At 34.4% G+C, this 23,291-nt stretch overlaps 1 protein-coding gene across 1 annotated transcript in view; it reads right to left on the bottom strand.

Moving 5' to 3' along the window:
* Positions 1-1,041: 1,041 nt before the first annotated feature.
* FMN1 (formin 1) overlaps positions 1,042-23,291 on the bottom strand; it is a 167,056-nt gene continuing 144,806 nt past the window's right edge. Inside the window, exons 17-20 of the mRNA XM_067295679.1 lie at positions 19,660-19,711; positions 15,963-16,112; positions 2,427-2,511; positions 1,042-1,306 (exon numbers count right to left, since the gene is read on the bottom strand). Coding sequence (XP_067151780.1) covers positions 1,262-1,306; positions 2,427-2,511; positions 15,963-16,112; positions 19,660-19,711 — 332 coding nt within the window. The 3' untranslated portion in view covers positions 1,042-1,261. The remainder of the gene's footprint in view (positions 1,307-2,426; positions 2,512-15,962; positions 16,113-19,659; positions 19,712-23,291) is intronic.

The raw sequence follows: 23,291 nt of genomic DNA, 5'->3' as shown, positions 1-23,291 counted from the left end.
GAAAGGAAATTTCTTCCTTTTGAACAGGAATCAGAAGCATGTTTTCTCCAGTTTGTTTCTCCTATTTATAGGCCATTACTGTATTTGTATTTGAGTCACTTTTCTGTTTTACCTTAAACTAATTCCTGCTCTAAGACATCTCCTTGCATCTGAATCCTTAAAATGCAGTAAAAGTTTTCAAGTAACAGTGGATATTCTCTAGGTTTTTTCAGAATCTAAATGTTACTTTCCATGCAATGGTTATAATGTTCCAAGATGACAGCAAGATTATCTTATTTCTTCCTTGACACTTAATTCATACAAAACCAGGGAGACAAGAGTGGGCTGCAAAATATGTTCTAGAGTGAGATATTCATTGTTTAAAGAAATCTGCCAATAGAATTGAAAGCCCGAGATGTAATGGTGAATGTATGACTTTAGGGACATACATTATTGTATTTTAGTGCAGTGAAAAATGACTAATAAATATGTTATGGAGCTGATAGTTTCAATACACACTGAAATAAAAATATATATTTTTATCATTTTTCCTTTGGAGTTCAGAATGTAGGAAATGTTAGGTCAAAACCATAAAAATAATGAATCAGTTATGCCTTCAATCATACAACTATAGAATTTGAAGCTATTTCTTTCATGTGCAAAATATTGTTTCCATTTCAATGTATGACATAAGCTGAGGCTTCTATAAAAATACTTATAGTAAAATACAGAATAAATCTATTATTACATTTAATCAGTTTTATAAAGATGCATCCAATACTTAGACACTATAAAATTATTTAGCATCAATCTATTTTACCTCAGTTACTACTGAAGTAACAAAAAAAATATGGCGTAATAGTCTCTTGTGAGCTGAATGGCATATTTTCTATAATCTACACAAAGCCTCTGTAAAAAACCTACAGGTTGTTAGTCATTGCTTAACTCAGCATCCAAAATTCTGATATTAGCTCTTCCACATTAATGCATTATGCATATATTACTTCAAATAACCATTAAAAATAGATACTTTTTAAGCAATGTAAGGAAGAGTTACAGAAAATCATTCTAGAATTCGCATGTAAACAACTTCTAAGAGAACTCTCTCTACTGAATGTACAAACCCCTTTGAAGGAACTTAAAAATCATTAGTGGATTGTCTTGGAACAGATCAGCAAAGTAGAATTCAACATCTAACATAAGGTGCTCCCTCGGGAATGGGCATAGTAAAGCATCATGCAAGGTATTAAGTCACACTCTCATTATTTTCATGTATCTTCTTTCAGTTGGTGGTCACACTGGCTTCCTTCTGACGTAGTCTTTCTTTCTGTTGTTTAAGAAAAAAAGAGTTTTATTATCATTATTTTCTCTAATTTTCCATCTGCTCTCAAGTTGCCATAAGCATGTGGTCTAGAATACTGAGAAGTACAAAACTAGTCATACAGATTAGATTTTTCTTTAATTCAAGAAAATTAACTCCTGAAGCACTCAAGGAGGGCTCAGAACCAGTTTATTACTTATTACAGAGAAATGGAGTTTGCTTTAGTTACAGACTTACTTAATACTGTGCCTTTAAAAACACCCAGATGAATAACAAGCTCTGTGAAGACCAGCTAGATAAACCTGGATACATTTCAAATTCATGTGAAACTAGTACCCTCTCTTGTCCAGAGTGGCTATGTCCAGGTGACATAGAGGCTCTAACTTAGTATTGGCTAATTATGCTGTCTAATGCCCTCTTCTCAAGCAAGTGCTGTCATTTATATCTCTGTCACCTGTCCTGCAATTGATGTGCTCTTCTGGGAATGGAAATAATACACGGATTCCTTCATGTACATTTCCTTCCCTTAGTATCTTGTTCCTACAGTCTGAGATGCTGCTCTAACTTATGTATCTTGCCCACAGACAAAAAAAGGTTTTGATCTCCACCCAAAGGGAATGCAGTGTAAATTATTACTCCTCTTTTTGTGTCCTATTAAAAAAACCTGGGGAAGAGCAAGGAACAAAGGGGAATTTAATCCCTTCTGCCATTACTCAACAGAGCAAACAATTTTTGTTAGAGTACAAGAGTACAAATGTACAAGAGACTTGGACATTGGACAAATTTACAATGAGCCCCAATGGACTAAATAGCATGAAGGAAAATACAGGAGACTTTCATGGCGGAGGGGAAGAAACCAGAACGGCAGCTCTTGTCATATATTGTTATCTAAACTAGCAGAGCCATGCCTTCCCACAACCAAACTAAGTGTTGAACTTAATTGTTGAATTACTGTAGGCATAAGTTTAAAGATTTTTGCTTGGGAAGAATATTAATCTGCTACATTCAAACTGATGAAGCATACTGCACCACACTTCAACAAGAAAGAAAACACACCATAATTCTGAATGACCAGAATACTGTAACAAATAACATTCTGAATGTCATGCTGAGAAATACATCATACCAGGCTAGCTGTAGGATTGATTTTCTTTGTTTCAACTTTCTTTTCTGCAGTTAACTTGCTTACTGATTGCTGAGCCACTTTAATTCTGAAACAAAATACACACAGAAGACATTATCAGATTCAAAGAAATTAAAATTGTTCTACCTCTGATTAGTATACTCTTATACCTGCAAGAACCATTTCCACTGCCTTCTTCAGGCACCTTAGCTCAAGAAACTGCTAATTACTATTCAAAGGCACTTAATAATGTATTAAAAGTAGGTCAGAATATTTTTTTAACTAAGGTGAAAATCAAAAGCAAAAGGACAGTCTGTCTGTACTGCTCACTCAAAATCTCACCAGGCAAAAGATTTCTCTCATATTGTTCTCCTTGCAGGATCTGCATTTTATAGAATTTCTTTGAAATGAAATGAAAACAGCCGCAGTGTGAAAGCAAGAGGATACTCCTCTTAAAAATCAAAATCTTCCTGGCTAGATCTTTTCTATATACAGAATAGACTATTTTAGTATATTTTAAGTTGATTTGATTACACCATACTATCTTTCAGTATGTCTAATTAGTATTTTTCTGAACATTATATTAACCATGTGCCAGGCTACACATTACATATCCTCTGAAAACCTTGAAATGCCAGTTTTTCTTTAATGTTTTCTCCATTCCTTTAGATGGAATTGATTGACCAACCTAAGTGATACGGGGATTGGAGGAAAGGCAAAGTAGAAGAGGTTCTTGCCTAGGGACAGTTAAAATAGTCTTGCAAGCAGCTACAGACCATTCTACTAAAAGTACTATTGAGATAAGGGGAAAGAAGAAAATTGATCCGATTCCTCTATTCTTGCCTTTTACTCTTAGGGTCTTGCAGGCAGAACCCTTGTTTCATTTGGGATTTAACATGGAGAACCCAATCAGAAGTTCAATCAGAAGGAAAAGGAGAATAGAGTTTAACAGAAAGGGACTATCTTCTCTTACACACAGAAGAGAGGGCAGGAGAAATTATGTCCCAAACATACTGATAAAAAGGAAGGAAAATTCTTGGCACTCCTAAGATAGGATTTGTCCAGCTATCAGTGCCTTTAAAAGGTTGATGCTAAGGACACCTAGTTTATACTCCCATATGTGAAATGCAGAGGGAAAGAAGTTGCAAGTGAATTTCTATTTGCAAACAAGCAAAGAAAACTCAGCAATCCAATTTTCACTAATGCACACCAAATCAGTCTCTTCCTATAAACAATGCATTTCTTGGCACTTTTCAACTGACAAATTCTACTTTCTTCTCTAATTTAATTTTTTCCACTAGTAGAAATAATTGTGCTGTGGCTAGTCAAAAGGTATTTAAAATACCATGTGCAGTTCAAACCACTTTTGACACACTCAATTTTTGAGGAATTTTGGAAGAAAAGCAAAAAGGAATGTGGATTATAGCTGCAATTACTGATGTGTGCTTCCTTCCTTACTGTAACACCAGCAGCAAAACAGATTCTGGCCATCTTTTTAAAAATATAAAACAGTTTCATAGATTCATTATTGTGCTTATCAATGTTCAGCACTGGAACTTAACATTCCTTGTCCAATCTATGCATTTTTGAAGCTTCTATTAGTAGGTAGTTATTGGTGTTTGTGATTTCTTGCTTTTCAGTGCTTAAGAACAGAAGGAAATAGTAACATTACTTTTAAGAAATCTTATTTTCACCACTGTTTAGCTACAACATTGGTTCAAGCTATAAGTACACCCTCAAATACACAAATATGAAATTATTCTTCTGTACAGTTTTAAAAATATCTGTAGTCTATTTAATACTTAGTTAGTTTTCCCCATATCTACAGATTTTCTTCCCTATTTTGATCACAATTTCTTTTCAATCACATTCTCTTTAGCCCTAGGACTGTTTTCCAAATAGTTTTCAAACATTCAGAGTCCACATTTTCATCTGAAGGGAGTATTCTAGGGATTATAAACTTTTACACTTAAAAAGAACATTATGCACTTTACTGATTGAGGCCTAGCTTTGATCTGTGTATTTTATTCCATAGTTGCACAATTTCCAGGAAACCTATTAGCATTTTTAAATAAAATGCATAGTTTGTAATATAAAAAAACATGATTTGAATCATGTGATATTTGGCTCATAAAAATGACAGACTAATTATATATTGAGCTTTGGTCTCCTAGGGAAAAAAATCACTTTGCTAACATGTGACTGATAAGATTAGCAGGCATTCTCAGAAACATAAGCACATAATTGAAGATGAACGTAACTCTTTGGGATTTTTTAAAGTCAGCTGGCTCTAGTTTTAAGAAAGTGGTTAGCTCAGTAATTACATCAGTGAAGTATCCTCACTGTAAAGGTACCTTATAAATAAAAATAGCTCCTTGTTAAACACGGAAAAGATCCTAGAACTGGCTATTGTGTTTTGAAGCATCATTCTTAAAACGAGAAAAATGAAATAATATGAAACTACCCAAATTGCAAATCATAAAACATTTTGGCTAAGGACAACAGAAGTCTAATCTTCATATTACTTTCCATTATTTCACTTTCATGAAAAACCCTCTAGATATGAAAATGTAATTTTAATTGTCCATGAAAAGTTATGATAGCCTTCCACCAAAACTTACAAACACACACAGTATTCTTTACCCTCATCTAAAACAGAATATGCACCCATTTGATAGAGTCTGTTACGGAAACAGACAAGCAAAATCAGCCAAGTCACACACTTTATGAATAAAAGAACAACTAACCAGTGACTAGACAAACTTAGTTAATTCAACTAAGGTATGCCTCTTTTCTGTTCATTGTCTTTTTTCTACCTCTTTTCCTGAGTACAAATAGAAGTGATGTTGCCATTTGGGCAAATCAAATACTATCATAACTTTGTCTGAAAAACTTTTCAGTAAAATACTAAAAATTAGAAGCAAGGCCTAGAGATGAATATAGTATAGAAAGAACAAGACTACAAAAAAAGCACATTTGAAATGACAGAACTAAACTCCGTATTATCTTCTGCCATTCTCTTAGACCCATGCATTGTTATTAACCAACCTGCAGATATAACACACAACATACTATTATTTTTAATTAACTTCAAATAAACTATTAAATGTGTTATAAAGGTCTTTAAGGTGTAGCTTATGAGAATTTATATAGACTTAAACTGTTGAACTTCTTCCTACAAAAGCATAAACCTCCTTGGCTATTGTTAATTGTTCAGCAATTACTTGTTCAAAGTCTATTTATAGCAAAACAAAAGCTAAGTGACAGAATGTCAAAATGTAAATTAAACAAATGTATCATTCTTTTAAATTCCCCTTCTTCCTTGAGAGTAACTGCAGTTATATTAGACACTAATGAAGGTGGCCAATTTTAATATTGTATAATTTATAGAAACCAGGTGAAAAGGAAAAGAATTTGTGAGAATATGGGAAATGCACTAAAGTCTTGTGTTGAGTATAATGGCCAACCAAATAGCTTAAGAAGAATTCAAAAGCACTACTAAAACATTTACCTTACTAGACTAACTAGTGTTTATATAGGTGTTGAGTTTTGCAAAATAAGGGCTTAAAATGCCTACTCCATCTTGCTTGAGCTCATTTGTTAGATGAATATTAAATGAGACACCAACTGTAAGTTGGGAGAGGATGCAGAGTCTTACCTAGTAAAAGGGCTCCTTAGGGAGGCAGAGAAATCATTAAGATAGTACAATAACCAGCTGGTAAAATAACAGGGACTGATTAGGTCTTAGATTTAGAGAAATTCAATTAATATTCACATTTAGTGTGACAGAAGTATCCTCTTCAAGAGCCTGATCCTGGAATGAACAGTAGCAGAATCCAGCCCTGAGTTTCACAACTTGCAAGGCATTGGCTGAACAATATCAACCAAGCATCCACCAACCACACTATACCCATTTCTTCTGAGTTTTTGCTGTGGGAGCTAATTTGTACGGGAGTAGTTCACATGAACTGTTCATTTACAGTGGCATGACCACGAAGGGGAGTTTGGAGATACGCAAAGGAACCGACTCAAGGAAAAGATGGTTTTTTCTTCTTCTATCAGTGTACAATAGCATGGATGGACACACTAGCCTAGCCAACTTTTAGAGAATTCAGGGAAGAGAAATTGGGACTGAAGCTAATAGATGAGAAATCAAAGAGAAAGAAAGGGGAATAGAAAAGTCAACAGAAAGAGATGTAAAAGAGAAAGGCAAAAAGGGATAGAAATGAGCAATAAAACACAGAAAAGAAAAAAGTGGCAAGGAAATTAACAGAGCAGTAGAGAGGACAAAAAAGACCAATAAGGACAGTAGAACAGCTGATCACGACACAGAAGGAAAAGGTATGAAGGTGCCGATTTAGAAAACAATGACATGAGGCATTCTTCCCTCTTTCTCCAGCATTAGAAATATTTACAAAAGTTCAAGTAGTCTTTGTTCAGTATATCTTAATTATAACAAGACTATGGATCCTTCTTAGGCTGATAGGATACATCAATAATAAAGATAAAAATTTTATCTTCCATAAATAGCTTGGAGACTGTGTAAGTCAAGGGACAGAACAGTCTAAGCATGAATAATTACAACATTGAAAAAAAAAAAAACTTTCTTCACAGAGAAAACAGGAATGGCTAGACTTTACAGAAAACAGCTGAAGATTTACTTCTGTTGGGGTCATCTCAGTGGAGGCCTCTGCCATGCTTTTTTAAATGCATGGTTTAAAATCTTTTCAGTAGAGGAGGCAATGAAATCATAGATACTTCTCACACGCTGTGTTTTGGGCAGCATTAATCAGTGAATGACACAGCTCGTGTCTACTTTCCATTCCAAGACACTAAGGATTAATATTTTTTGGTACTTCAGTGTGTTTACGAGTTAAAAAAAGCGAAGTTAAGGAATGCAGGTTGGTTAAGCCATGAAATCTAACCAGCTGCAACATGGACGTGTTCAAAAGAAACATTACTCTCATTCAGCAGTGAGCAGAAGAGGTCAATATACCCTAACGAATATAGGAGATGTGGCGCCAACTGTAACACCAAGTATTATTGTACATTGACACACAATATGGAAAACAAAATTGAATGAAGTGATCAAAACAATGAATTTTTAAACAGGAGAATCATTACTTCAATACTATACATGGATCTCTACTGTAATCAGTGGGATTATCATTTGCTTTTGCTTGCCTCTCAGGGGCAGGTGTTGACTTCCTCTGTAAATCAGATACAAGTCAGGCCTCTAACATCAGATCATAGTAATGAAAATATAGTCAATTATTTTTATTTTGTAACTGAGGAAACAGAAACTAAACCTACATATAAGCTTGTACTTTTTAAAAAGTTTCCTTAACAAGCTCAGGAAAATACTTTTCCCCCTTACAGGAAAAGATATTGTCAAACCAGGAACTAAACTGAGAAACTTTTGATCATTTTCACTCATGCTTCCCCTTCAAGTCAGACAGAAGAAGGTGTGAGCTGGCGCAGTCTGCGCTCTAAAGCCCTCAGCCAGGATACAGAGAATCCCTTCTAGACAAGTCAAGTGCTACTCATGGATGTTCTGGCTCTACTGATGTGCAGAGACGTGTGCACAGAGACAAAATTATCTGGTTTTCTCTCAACTCTTGATATTCTGGAATACTCTCTTTGATTCTATAGCTCCTTCAATGTAGCTCGTGGGCTATGTGGATAGCAAATAGCTTGGGATGGCCTTTCTGTGGCACTTGAGCTTTCCACGGCTCAGACAAAGTTCAAACCTTTTCCCATGAAACTGTGCTGGCATAGGAATAATGGTGCAATCCAAATCTTCACATGTGGGTGGAAATGATCAAGTCAACATCAACTGTTGAACCTAGAGCCAAGCTGCATACCCATCTTGGACCCATAACACAGTAGAACACTGTCTCCCTTTGAGAGATTAAAAAATGTCCCCATAGCTCAAATTCCTTTGATGTGTTTCATGCCTGACAGCTCTCAGTCACATGATAATTTCTGTATGCAGCCCATAAACTAATCCTGAACTTTCTGAAAGCATTGTGAGCCTGTAAAATGGCTCCCAGTAATAGACGGCTAGACCCCAATCTCAAAATTTTAGAAGAAATGCCTATATATTAACTGGTATGACACTGACCACATACATTTTACTGTATTTGTCACTGAATAAACCAGTTCAAATACAGTAAAATGCATGTGGTCAGTGCAATTTGTTTCCAAATCTCAAGTTGCTAATAGACTTGTTTTTATTTTTTCAAGATCTACTGACAGTGTGCTGATTATCTGAACAAAATAGATGACAAATTTTAGCTCTGTAGATAGGAGAATAAAATCTAATTTTATGCCTTTATGAAAGCTGGCTCATAAGAACAACCAACAGAAAGAAAAAAGGCTAAACCAGATAATATGAAAAATATACTACAGCTCATCTGAGGCTGGCCAGTAGCAAACATCTAGGAAGCATATAGTGATAGACCCCAGAATACTTTCTCAGCCAGAAATTCTCTTCATATTTAACAGCACTTCATGGATTTTTCTTACACAAATTTGTACTGTCTCCTTTTTGAAGCAATGTAAACTTTTAGCGTCTATGACATCTTGCAGCAAAGTATTCAACAGATTAAGTACACCTATTGTAAAGCAGCACCATCATATTTGTACCAGCAGCTGCTAGTTTCATTTGATGCTCTTCAATTATTGCATTAGATGTGTATTAGATGTACATTAGATATGTAATGACTATTTCTGATTCACCATTCATGCTTGTACAGATCTCTATGCTTTACCTTTATGCATTCAAGCTTGTACAGACCCTTTTCAGTAGGCTCTTCTCCAGGCTGAAGAATTCCATTTTATTTAAACTGTTCCCTAAGCAGAAACTGTTCTGAACCTTATTATTCTTCTTATCTCTTCTAGATCTACTATGTCCTTCCGGAGAGGAAGAGAACAGAACTATATACGGATTCACTGCAGTTTCATATAATGATTCAGTGATGTTTTTTGTTTTGTTCTCTAGTCCTTTCTTAATAACACCTAACGAGATGCACATTTTTTCTTCCAAGAGCAAGAGCTTTCACACAGCAGCTTGACAGATCTATTGTATGCTCTTTGGAAACTAGCCAACTCTCTTTTGCCACACAGTCTTGTAATTTGTAATTGCCTCAGTTTGCCCTATACCTAGAATGTTACCTCAAAAACATGTAAAGATTCTGCCTTTTTTTCTCTGCCAGCATTACTAAACAATCTGGTAAAACTCTTCACTAATTCATGTATCAGCTACTTCAACACTACTTTTCTGGTATAGACAAAGGCTACATTGGCCACCCAAAATCTACTCAAAATGCCACTGGAGGAATGCAGAACTCATCCTTTCAATCATATCACCACCTTCTTTTCTCCTTCTCTTCCCTCACCCTATCACAATTTACCTAAATTCAGCCCAAAAGCTTTTAAAAATCAGTGAACTATTGGCCTCCAGCCTGGTAATGATGCCAGCCTTTAGGGCTCATTTATCAAATGTTCTCACAAATGTATTGCCTTTTTCCCATGCTGCAACTATGCAAGGAACTCCCAGCACAAATCTGTGGTCACCTAATGGTCGTATTTCAAATCTTTCCTTAAAACTTCACTTACGGTATGATGTTAATTTGCCAGTTGTTAGACCAATAGTTTATTATCACATTAATTAAACAGTATTTGTCAAAATTCATCTTTTTTGATTTATATCATTTATGTGGATTGTATGATAACTGGATGACACCCTTTTTTGGAGTGTTTGACTAATGCTCAGTACAATGCCTTCTACCATAATATAAATAGATCAAAATGGCTGCAAATCTGGACTTTCACCCTGTTTTTTGTTCATTGTCTTAGATAACACATACATGATACACAGTAGATGCAAATTTAGAGGCCAGAGGGAAGAAAACCTGGCAAAAGAGAAGAAAAGCTGAGAAAGGATATGGCTACCCTCATACTGAGAGGAGACTGCTTAGCATTTTTCCCTTTGAAAGGAAAATATAGAGAGGTGGTGCCATGGATTCCCACACTGCTTAACGATATTTAGTTTAACCATCACTTCAAAGTGAGAAGGCCAGATTCCAAAACTATTGTGAAATACATGTGGCAGGAATGATATCATACTACAATGGTCACATAATGCATTAGATTAATCAAATGTCTACTATCTAAGCAGCACCAACAAAAATTATGAATGAATTATTTGTATGGTTTAAAGGCTCCAGAGAAGATTTTAACCATCTGTGGGATACTATAGGAGGTTACACTGAAACCACAGTGTAACCATATATGTCACACATATTACCAAAACCAATAAATTTAATTGCTTTCCCATCAAAAGCACATTAATATATGCATAATATGCAGACCTGTAAGTATAACCATTAGTACCAACCTCACTTTTGGTCATACTGCCACACAGTTTATTGCCAGCATTTTTAATCAGATTCTAGCTGCTGTCTTCAGATATGTGGTAAAACTTAATTGCTTGGTGTTCACTCTGGTGCCTTAGGACTTTTGGTATTTTTCTATTTTTTTATTTCTTTTTCTAAAGAATAACAGAATAGTTCAATTTTTTAGGTCTTGCACAAATTCCAAATTGAGTAATTAACTTCTATTCAAAAAGTTACTGAAGTTTCACCTGGATTAAGTATTTTCTTATTCCAAATACCTGTATACTATATCTGCACGCTTTTCAGTAACTTCCCCATTCCATTTCATGAAGTTATGTGGGTGTGGAGAGAACCACAACAGGTACCATGGTTAGATAGAAAGGATATGAGTTTAAAATGTTGTAAGTGTTCTTGGCACTACAAAACTGAAACCACCACTTTATGTTTCACCATTTCTGCAAAATACAGTTGAAGACATTTAATTTTGAAATCAAACTATAAAATAAATCTGGTTTTATAAAACTGATATATCTTCTTGAACCAAAGATTACTTCTCTACCCTGCTTACTGTAATATTGAAAATGAAAATATAATTTATTACTTCCTCTCTGGTAAGTGTTTCTGTCAGTTTTCATTCATTTATTATGTGCAAGAGAGCATTGCATATTAGTTTAATTGTATTTTATTTAAAAAATCCAACTTTAAAATCTGAAATATTGTATTTATCAGCACTGCTAAGAGGTTTTGCTATTTACAGGGTATTTCTTATGATATGTGGTATTACAAACAAGACCTCCTCAAACTTACTCTCTTCACTTGCACAAATAGAGAGCAACCAATACAACTTATTCTGTATTTAGTAAATTAACACCAAAAACGGAAGAGTTAAGTACAAAGCTAAAGCCAACACCAACTTACTCTTAAAAACAAAAACTAACTGGGGACTTCTCTGTGCCTTTTTTATTTTTAGGATAATTTTAGGATATTTAGGATATCTTCCTGTTTGCCACTAGCTACTTACACTGCTACATTCAGAGTTTCTGCTTTCAAAGCTTTTCTTGCCTTTGTGGCAAAGAAGCCAGCATAAAGTTTTTTTTGCAACAAGATTAAGATGAGACCATCAACATATTTTTTTTTGCCAGAGACGGAATTCAAGAACAAAAAAGGCATTAAAAAAAAGAACATGCATTGTCCTATGCTGAGTATGAAGTGTATAATTCTGTTGATTAAATAATGATTATGTCTTCTCCAACCGTTGAGACAAACAGGTTCTCTTTTTCTCTTCTGATTTCTGTTTCTTAGCTATAAAATTTTTATCTATGTTCAACCTAAAAGAGATGGCTTAATCCAGTACATTGACTATTGTAGCAATCTTATCTTTGCAGTGTAAGCAAAGTGGGAGAAATTAACAGAAATGCTTCCTTTCATATGTAATTATTTCAAAATTAAAGGGTAAGCCTCTTAGCATGTAAAGATAATCTTTGTCAGATTGCTTTTGTGACACATACAATCACAGTTTGTGATGAAAATACTCACTGCAAACTATTGGTATTTTTCCAACATTTATACTTTTTTCCTATATTCAGACTTTGCTAGGGTAACCTTTATAATTACACTTTAACATATTTGAATATATGCTTTAATAGACATATAGATAACCATTCATATATATTTAATACATATAATTTTTTGTTAATATACATTTAAATTGATTCTGAAATCATAGGCATACCCACTCAAAAAAGTAATAGCCCCCAAAAAGGAAATGAGAGTGGAATTATATGCAATATACCAGGGGATATGTGCCTTGTTACCAGAAAAATCTATCTTTGTTTTAGTCTTCAATTCGGTTCGCATCTCAAAATTTTATAAACAGAAGAAAGCAAAAAAACCAGTTGATGCACCTGGACACACAGATGTACAAATTAAAAAGCTGCCAAAACCAAAAATGGATCTTTAGGCAGAACAAAATCTCACATGCCTCCAACATGTGTTGAGTATTATGGTGCATTTACACAGAACTTGGGAGAAATGAAGAGGTGATCTTCAAAGCAAATTTTATGGTATTGTAGTTACATTCTGATACGGAAGGAAATACTGCATCTGAAGGAAAACTATCATCATATTTCTATCAGGAATATGGTTTTGAAAATTGTCTTCATTTTACCTCTATTTAGATATAAATTTATTTATCTCTATTTTATATCTATTTTATATCTATTTTATTTATATCTATTTTATATCTATTTATTATATCTATCTAGGTTTGTTATCTGCCTGTAACTCTGTCTTGCATTCCTAAATGATGCGCAAATTTTGTCCAGGAAAGAGACAATGATTCTACTATATTTTGCAGGCAGCTAATTTATTTTCATGGTAGGTTAAGTATAGGGCAGCCCAATTAAAGTGTTTCCTTTACTTTAAGAAAAAGTCTCATAGAAATCTAATTAGATTTCTACAGTTTTGTTACATTTAGAAGCCAAGTAGTTTTTAGACAAAACAAGCTCTTGCAGCTGAGGTTGTCATTTAGTTAGAGGTGGTACTGGCCTCCTTCTTCCTGAAATTCAGAGATTTTATGCCATCCAAAGTAGTTTTTTGTATAACATTTTAATTTCAGAATCTTAGATCTTTTTTGGCTAGTCTTGCCACTACTGATTTTAAGCTAATATATTTTTAATGATACATTTGGCCTGGCACATCAATGGTAAATCTGTATATTATAATTACATATTGAACTTTCTGAGCCATTTTCGATGAGAGACAAAATATAATCCAGTATTAACACTTTCATGTAAACCTAAACAATAAAATCCATATTTAGATATGTGCATGACTAGCCTAATTGAGAGACATTTTGTGCTAAGTTCCTGCAGCCCCTCCTGAACTTTGAAGGGCAGACCGATTTGGACGCCAAGTTTGAAAATATTGGCCCACACTGCCAATTCTTCCTCTTTAAAAGTTCCTTCAAAACAAAAGAAACGGTTGATGATAAACATAATTTTTTTTAATTACAGTCTCTAAAAATGCAAAACAAATAGTGCATCCAATTAATTAGCTTTACCCAGCTATGGAAGACAGCTGTCCATTCCTGTCATACTAAGGTTTTTAGTTACCAACGAGCACAATGACTCTCAGCTTTCTTTCAAGCTTTCTTGGACAGCAGTTAGTCAACTGCTAGTCTCAGACTTTGTAAAACAGAACCCTTAAAGAGTCATGACTTTACAAGACGTTTTCAGATGATGAAAATAGCTTTTCCATCATTTTAATTTAGTTGTTTCATGAAGTTCGTCTTTTCAGCAGCACATTTTAGAACATTTTAGGATGATGAAAACAGTTCTTCTGTCATTCTAATTTAGTTATTACACAAGGCTCCTCATTTCAGCAGCTCATTGTCTTGATGAATCACCCAGATTTCAAATGTAAAGGACAATGAATTGTCCTTTCAAGATTAATGACACTGAAAATAATTTGAAGTGAACTTTGAAAAACAGTCTATATAATCCAGAAAATGTCAGCATCTTGAAGAAACATAATAACTGGTGTTCTGCATTCTACTGGTATTGCTTGACATTTATGAATATAGGATTAAATAAAGGAACTGATCAAATATTTGCACTATATTTTTATTTTTATATTCTAGCTATAGATTTATTAAACCATGAGAAATTCTCACCTCACTCTTCTGTGCAGCAAAGCACAGAAAACAGCAGTTTTTTTCAAGATTTCTTGAATTTATTAACAAAACTTCTCAAAGTTTCTTGATATGAGTCTCAATGCAGTGCTAAAACCTTTACATGGCAGTTAAAATCAGTTTCTTTGAAGGGTCATTGTATGCCATCAGCAAGGCAGTAATTACATAAATTAAAAAGGAATGGATATATGGTCCTGCTTTTCGATTGAATATTAATTTGTAGTCCTCATAACTGTATGGAATGAAAATGGTAAATTATGAATCAGCAAAAAATATTTTCCTGAGCTGATTCTTGAGCATGATTATATCAGTCTGCTCAGTGACTATTTATTTTACAGTTTTTAATCCATAGTATGTTGAACAATGCAGTAGGAAAATAAAAGATTCTCTGTAAATGTTCACAGTTGTCAGCTTCTAAAATCAACCCAATCATAATATACATGACACAAAAAGCTATGACTATTAACTGTTTAAAACCTGTAATATCCATAAAACAATGTTCATAAGGCTGACAGTTTCAAAATTTATACTTTCTACATCTTGTCCTCTAAAAGTATGCTTTTACACCAATCTAAAATTCCTTTTGAGAGCGAAAAGGAGAATGTAAGTGTGAGTGAGTTTACTACTTCTGCTGATACCTTTCAAGAAGTTTTTTGCTAAACCCGTGTCAATTTGGAATATGCACCTGGATTTATATTTCACACTGAAAGTGATTAATCCATTTTTTTCCACAGCATGACTACATTACCACCCATTTTGTCTTTTCAAATGGAGTGAGATATGGTAAGCATGCTGTGCTTGTAATGGAATTGTTTTCTCTTTGTAAAAGATTTTTAGCTTCTTTAAAAAAAAAATCAAGCAAATAATTGAAGGTTTTATATTTTATTTTTTGCTCAAACTAATAAAATCACGGGAGTGTGGTGAGATCTAGCGGCATGTAGTTTGATGTCCTCAGCAGGATATCAAAAGTCAGAAGCAGTGCTGTAAATTCAATGTGGGGCTTCGACACTGTGCTAAGTGTGGCCTGAATCTCTGGGGCTTCCCTTTGATGCAAGTGCAGTATATTAACTGGAAAAGCATTCACTTTTATTTGTCTGTACTGTCTGCGACAGCAATATCGCCTCATTTAGGCTAGTTCAACATGAAAATGCACAGAGAAGCAATCTGTTACAAATTAGCACAGCTCTCCTTTCATTTTACTAGCTAGTAATTGGAAGGGGTTACAAAAGTGTAATTTATCAGATAATATGTGTTTATCTTTTTGTGGGGACAGCATGCCTTTGGTGAATTTTCCTACGCACCCTGAGGGAATAATCTTTCCTTGATGTCCATTAGATCTGAAAGAAAACAATGACACCTGTGAAATATAGGAGTATAATTTGTTGGGTTTGAGAAGGAACAGTTTCCCAGACATCTAAAATGGTATTAATGACTTTATTAGAACCTTACCTTTCCTTGGAAATGCTTTTGCTCTCTCGTTTCCAAATGGTCTTGAAGTCACTGCAGAACTCGTACCACACCATGAAAACATAGTTTGGTGTGATCTGCTTCTCACCAGGCTTTGGCTTTATCCCAAAGTATCCCACTGTTTCTTCAAAGCTACGGGAGGGAAAAAAACTGTCAAGACATAAGCCCACTGGGGAAACAGTTCCCCTGCGGGCTGGTTCCTGACTCAGTAGTCAAGACTGGTAGTTACCATAACTTCCCCTTAGCCTTGAAAATCATAGCAGCAATTTATGCTGAGTGTAACTAACCTTCCAACACCTAGCTCATTCCCAGGAGGAAAACTGTTGGTTATAGATGCATGAGACATCATAGGCATATGTCACACAGGCAAACTGTGGGCATTCAATTTTAATGAGAAAAACTTAATTTATTGCATTTCAAGAAACACTATATTATATCTATTTCTTTAATTTTATTCTGCAACACACTGTAAAGATCTTATTTTGCCGCTTATCTTTATTGAAGGACTACAGAAGAATCATATGCTAAGTCAGGAAAAAACCACCAGGCTTGGTTAAAGACACCTTTTAGGTAGTTAGAAAGAATTCTGTGTAACAGTGAAAAAACCACAGGCAGTGCCCAGTGCCCATAGCCAGTTTGTGAAGTTTTTACTTAAAATAAATCATGTCCTCCCAGGTGTGTCAATAAGCAGAAAATAGTAATTAATCTTATGAAAATACCTTGCCAGTTTGTAAAGCTTTCATTCTATACTGTAGCTACAGAATGGTTATACAGCTGAATATTTTCAAAATAGTCTTTTATTATAGAAGATACTTTTGATAGCATTTTTACTGATTGTGCACTTTTAACCTTTATGATATTGCTTTGTAGAGATAAACTGGAATGATTCACATGACCACAGGTATGTGAAAACTGATCTAAAAAATAAAAAGTTCACTTTCATAAAGGCTGAATCACTTTTCTCTGCAAAGTAGATGCATTGATTTTGTAAGATTTGGTGATACTTATTAAAAATAATCCAATAACTTAAAAGGAAAGGTAACAGCATACTTCAAAATAATTTTTTTTCTTGAAATATCCACTTTATCTAGGAAAAAAGAAAATTACATTCTTCTTTATAGCTGTCAATAGGTCCTAAATCAGAACACAGGAAGCATAAGTCTTGAAAATAAAATAAAAGGTGTTTTAAAGAACTGTACGCAGTCTCCAAATTATGCAACAGATATTGCCTGAGCAACAGATTCAGCTTGAGCAAGTACTTTTTTCTTTACTGGTATATGCATTTGCATAGTACACATTTTTTGTTTTCATAAGGAAATGCCTAGGCTGGGGAGAAGGATTTTTGCCCTAAACTGAGATTCAAGGTTTTTGTTAGGCTTGAAGAATATAAAGTAGCCAACCAAAACCAAGGGATTTATCCTGGCAAGATAACAGCATATATACAAAGTAAAGCAACTCGTGGTTTAGCTGGACTAGCCAGTATGCTCCATTTTTTTTGTGATACTTTAAAGTTGGATAGAGCTTCTAGGACATCCTGGAGAACATCACGTATTGCTGACATTTAAAATAATTTAAGGTAACCTATTAATACAATAAAGTTATTAAAATCTTCATATATCATAATCTTTTACATTTATTGCATATTGTTTGCATAAGACTTTTTTAATTAAAAAAATCAAGAAAACTGTTCCAGATGCTTCGAGGTAGTTATTGTTGGAAGCATGTAACTATATTTCAGGTTAATTGGTGATTCATGGTAAAGGAACAAGTAAATAGGCACAAGTAAATAGGAATAAGCCCATAACATTCAGAGCTGAAGGGTTTTAACTCTGTCCTGTAGTGACACCACAAGGAGAAAATAAATAAATAAATAAAAAGCTAATGCGACTTTAAATATCAGTATAATGCATTCTGGGATTTCAAACACTTAAAATATTAGAATGTCTAAAATTACTGAAACACCATTGTATGGTTAAAACAGTTTATCACTACTGGGCAGAGTTAAGGTGACTTTCAGTCCCACTACATTCATATGGGCCAAATTTCCCTCAGCTGTTCATACCCTTGACTAGGATAGCTGAGCCGGAAATATTAGGACGAGAAATTCTCTTCTCAGGTTTGCTTCATAAAGCAGCAGCCCTGCTAAAGTCATGCACTCTTCTTCCTTTCTCAGCCCTTCTCCACCCCAAATCTCAGAAAGCATAGCTGAGACAGTTGTCTCAGCATGACTTTCAAAAGCAACAGATCTTTTTAGCAGTAATTTAAAATACTGAACATTTAGTTAGCAACTGAAAAACCCAAAGACTGTATCAGATAACTAATTCCTTAAGTCAACTGCAAATCATGTTCAGTGTGCCTGCATACCCTGGTGAGTCTACTCTGCTTCAGAAAGGCTGCAAAGCAGGCAGAACGTGAAAGTGAATGTGCCAGAGAAAGTAGGTTTGTAGGTAGTTAGGTAGAAAGCCAGCCAGTCAGCCAATCTGGACAGATGAAATTAAGACGGAAGGCCCCAACTGACCTGTTAGTCAGTAGTTCAGCCAATTTAGGCACCAGCTGCAGCAGACGGAAACAGTCCACCTGAGACTTGGACTGCATTTGGGAAGTTCCTATCTTTTTTTGACCACGGAAGAAGGCATAGGTGTCTCAGTTAGGTGTATTGACTCTGGGCCAAATCTCACAAGTCAGATAAAAATCTAAATTACTACAGATAAGCCTTTAGTGACAGTGAAGAAAAAATATTAATAAGCTTTTAAAAAGAATTTAATCTACGACCATATACACTATGATGCATTAATCACAATTCCACATTTATTGCATGGCATCACAACAGAGTTGAGATAAACAGAAAACTACTTTTCCTAATTTTGAGATGACAAAACAATGTTATCTATTATTCTTTTTATAGGTGCTGTTCAAAAAATGCAAGAAAAGTTCTGTTTTGCAAACTTTTAAAAAAAACTTTTAAAATATGCTACATTTCATATAAATAGAGCAAAAATCCTTGAAAGAACAAGAAAATATAAATGAAAGAAAATACTGTAGTTTTTATTTTTCACACACAAACAAAACTTTTGTCATAGCTTTACAATAAAGCAACTAAAAGCTGTGACAATTAAAATTACCTCAACCAAATTATAGCAGTTCCATAGCCAACATAAGTAAGGTTAAAGGCAGATCCTTTAACCTCACAAAAATATAACTTGGTGAACAATATTTATTAGAAATAGTAACTTACGTCATTTATAGTCTGTCTAGAAACCATCAGTTTATCTCACTTCTTCCCCTAGTGTGCCTTCTCTGGCATAAGTAAGGCATAGATGTTCAGACAATTACAGATTAGAATTTCACTGGTTTCTTAGTGAACATTCAATAGCCTAAATAGTGAAAAGGTGCAGTGACAGTGGAATATATTTTTACTACACTAAGTAGTTAATCAGTTATTGCAATATTCTTTAAGACTAGTATCCAATTCAATGTTGACAGTAATTAAACCTCAAACACAGCAGATCATCTAAAAATTCCATTAAACTTTTTCCTGGAAGACTACATAAGAAATTTTCAGGAAGCGTGATATTTCTCCTTTGAAGTACAGATGCTTTTTCCTGTTTAATGTAATTCCTAACATCAATAACATCTTTTACCAAAATAAACTGTTAGAAAACACTAGCAAAAAGCTTACCATTTTTGTGCATTTTCCAAACTGCTCTCTTCTTTTTTATGTTCTTCTTTAGCTGCCAATGAAAAACATTCCCAAGATATGAATTATTGCCTTAATGTTTTAGACATCATGTAGATTACACATTTATTGCATTCAAAATTTGATAGGTTGTGTACTAAATATAATAAAGTGGTAAACATTTCATTATTTTCAATTATTCTTTAATTCCTGTATATAGTACCTAAATGAATGTAGTGTACCAATGAAGTGTAGCAGATTTGAAAAGTCATTTTAAACCCATTACTACAATATGCAGTAGAAGACATTAATCAGAATAAAAAGCAAATAATCAAACTTGAATTTCTGATTTAAAAACAGAACACTAACTTGTGTATGTTTCTTTATTGTTGCAGACCAAAACTTACAAATTTAAACCTGTTTTTGCAATGCAAATAATTGGAAATTGCTGAACAGGTATCAAATATAGTTAACACCATATAGCCATAGCATTTTGTTCAGGAAGTTGGAAAGTGAAAACACATGTACCAAGTTTTAAATGTATGGTATGTACAAGATTTTTTGAAAAAGAAGCCAAGTGTTTGAAATATGGTCAGTGAATCTGAGCACCTCTGTTATTGAATACTCACATGAACTATTTAAAAGGATTTGATTTTCAAAGGATGGGTATTCTGCACTTCTGAAAATGTTTCCTGAGTTGGATACTCAAGCACTATAGCTTTCAAAAGCATTAGTCACTTCTCAAAATGTTGACCAATTCGTCTTAATTCCAAATAAAAATTCCATTAAAAAACTGCAGCAGAATACCACATATGTAAAAAAAAAAAACACACAAAAAAACCCCCCTAAAGTGGAAAAGTTATTCCTATTCCACAATGGAACAGTTTTGTGAGTGCAAATATTAATATAGACAGAATTCAGAATCTGTGATGATACAAAGATAAGGAACTGTATCTTTATGCTGCCCAGTCTACAGGAGTGCTTACACTGGTTGAAATACAGTTATAGTTATAAACTTGAGTTCACAGACAAGGCCACTGAGAAATCAATACCTGCACAGAGGTTTGTACTAAGGTAGTTAAAATCACTTAAAAACTGGCTTACTTCAGAACATTGTTGTATGCTAACAAAACATAAATTACTTTCAACTCATACTTTTACTTATATTGGGCAAATGCGTTGGAGACGCTTGCTCAGATTATTTCCGTATGGAAAAGCAAGGAGCAATGTTGTGAGCCCTGGGCAAGGAAAACAATGAATTCTATACCATTGAATTCTCAACATCAAATCTTGGTGGCAAGACAGCTACAGCTGAAGTAGGGCAGGTTTGATTTATTGTTTTTGTTTCAGGCTCCTGAGAAATTCAGCTGGCTAAAATTAATCTGTTGTACTTAATTCACACTATGGTAATGATTTCCACAGCTCTTACATGTTTATATCATTAGAAGTTGAAAATGTCACTCAGAATTCTGATAGTTCATCATGATACAGAATTAACTACATATGGAAAAGCAAAGAGGGTTAAAAGCTGAACTAGATATAAAATTTTACAGTTTATGATTACATTAATAATCACTTTCTAGTTTTTAAGGAGATCAAAAACTGTTACAACAGAAATAGAAGTCCTTGATATAACTGCACCTAAACAAGAACAAGTAACTAATATAGTCAACATAGTTAAAGCTTTATAGTCAGGTGATAAGACCTGACTTACTGTTTTTTAATCTTGTAAGAACAGAATAAGGGAAGGCAGAGGAAAGGAATTTTAATTTGTTTTAGAAAGTGGAAAAAAACGTACAACTGTTAGGAAGGAACATGCAAAGTTTACATTAATAGAACAGTGTGTATGTGAATAGAACAACTCCATGCAACAAATTCTAGCTAAATAGGAGTTACAAATACTACATAACACATGTAACAAGAAACCAGAGCAATTTGCTAATATTCTATATAATTTCTAAGTAATCTTCTACTGAGTATTAATAATATTTCACTTATTTGTAATATCCTGCTCTTCCTTCCCCGCTCCACCCCCTGCAATAACTAACACTATCAATACTATCAGTAAAGGTTTCCATGAAACACTTTTTACTCCATAATATTTTTTCTGTAACACATTTATACTGTTTCTTCAAATGTTCTGTGATTTTAAAGACTTATTTACTAGAAATGGTTGGAAAGAGTGGCAGTTTATCAATTTTCAACTAAATCTGTCGCTTAGAATATAAAGGAGAAAAAGATTGTATTTTCCTCAACAGATTCCTCAATGAAGCCCCACATTCAACATATCAAGCCTCATCTTAATTGAGGAAATTACTGAGGGCAATTAAAATGAATTGCATAAATCAAGTAATATCTTTCTTTTTATTTCTCTGCCAACACCCCATTTGGTCTCATAGGATTCCTTTTTTGTTAAGGTGGGATCCTAAAATTCTCTCCTCCTTAGACCACATACTTGACTGCAGTTTCCTCAGTTTCCTTAACTTAAGAATGTGGTAACAGTCATATCAGATCTGTGCAGGGATCCACCTAGCCCAATATCCTGCCTATGGCAAAGGCTAAAGCAGGTGCTCAAGAAGAATAAAAGAACAGGGCAAGCATATTATCATTTCCCTCAATGTTCTCTCTGTCTCCATGGTTTTGCAGTTCAGAGACTTCCTGCACTGGACACCGGATGCCATTTCCATGTAATTCTCAATGGATTCTCTTCCATGAACTTGTCCAGTTTCTGCTCAAACTTTTATAAATCTTTTAGCTTCCATAAATTGCCCTGGCAAGTGTTCTAGAGCTTAACTACATGTAGCATGAAGAACAATCTCATTTTGTTTGTTTTGTAATAATCTCCTGATACTTTCATTCACTATTTCTTGTACTGAAAAAAAGAATGATTGAAGTGAATAAGGAAATACAGTGACTCTTGACATTAGTTTTTTGATTGTTGTAGTAGTAGGATAGTTTTGAAGTGAATTCCCTCACAGAATCACAGAATCGCTGAGGTTGGAAGGGACCTCTGGAGATCATCTAGTCCAACCCCCCTGCTCAAGCAGGGTCACCTAGAGCACACTGTTGCCATTTATTGAGCTTTGGTTTAGCTTGGTTTGCAAAGAAGTTTTGGTGCTTGCAAACTAATTTCCATTGAGAGGAAACTAAACAGGAAGCTCCAGACCAAGCCCTCTACAATCCTTAATAGGGACAAAAGGGTCAAAACAACGCTTGATCCTTCAGACAGCTTTGAACCACACATGAGGTGGAGACATTCACTTCAGAAGACAAGACTAGAGTAAATCTAACCTAAAGTAAAATCCCTAAACCACATACATTAAATATAGCGGTGTCAGCCTCTGCTGCTTCAATCTCCTGATCCACTTCTAGTGCACCAAATTATTCTATAATGTAGTCATAGATGGTCTACATTACATGGATACAGATTATGTAGAGGTCCTTCAAAATGACTTCCCATAAGGCTGCATTTTGTAAGGAGACATCCTTCTGTCTCTGAATCACTAGGCTTGACTACCACTGAAAATGACAGGGAATTGTCAAATGCAAAACTTACTGTCTGGTTTCATGTCCAAATGCAGTTTCTTAATATGCTCTACTGTTTGGATTTGATTAAGTCCATATCCTGAATAGAG

Source organism: Apteryx mantelli, chromosome 4 (assembly GCF_036417845.1).
Source record: "Apteryx mantelli isolate bAptMan1 chromosome 4, bAptMan1.hap1, whole genome shotgun sequence".
NCBI classification, from domain to species: domain Eukaryota; kingdom Metazoa; phylum Chordata; class Aves; order Apterygiformes; family Apterygidae; genus Apteryx; species Apteryx mantelli.
Note: the sequence above shows the minus strand (reverse complement) of the source record. Positions and strands in the feature narration are given on the sequence as shown.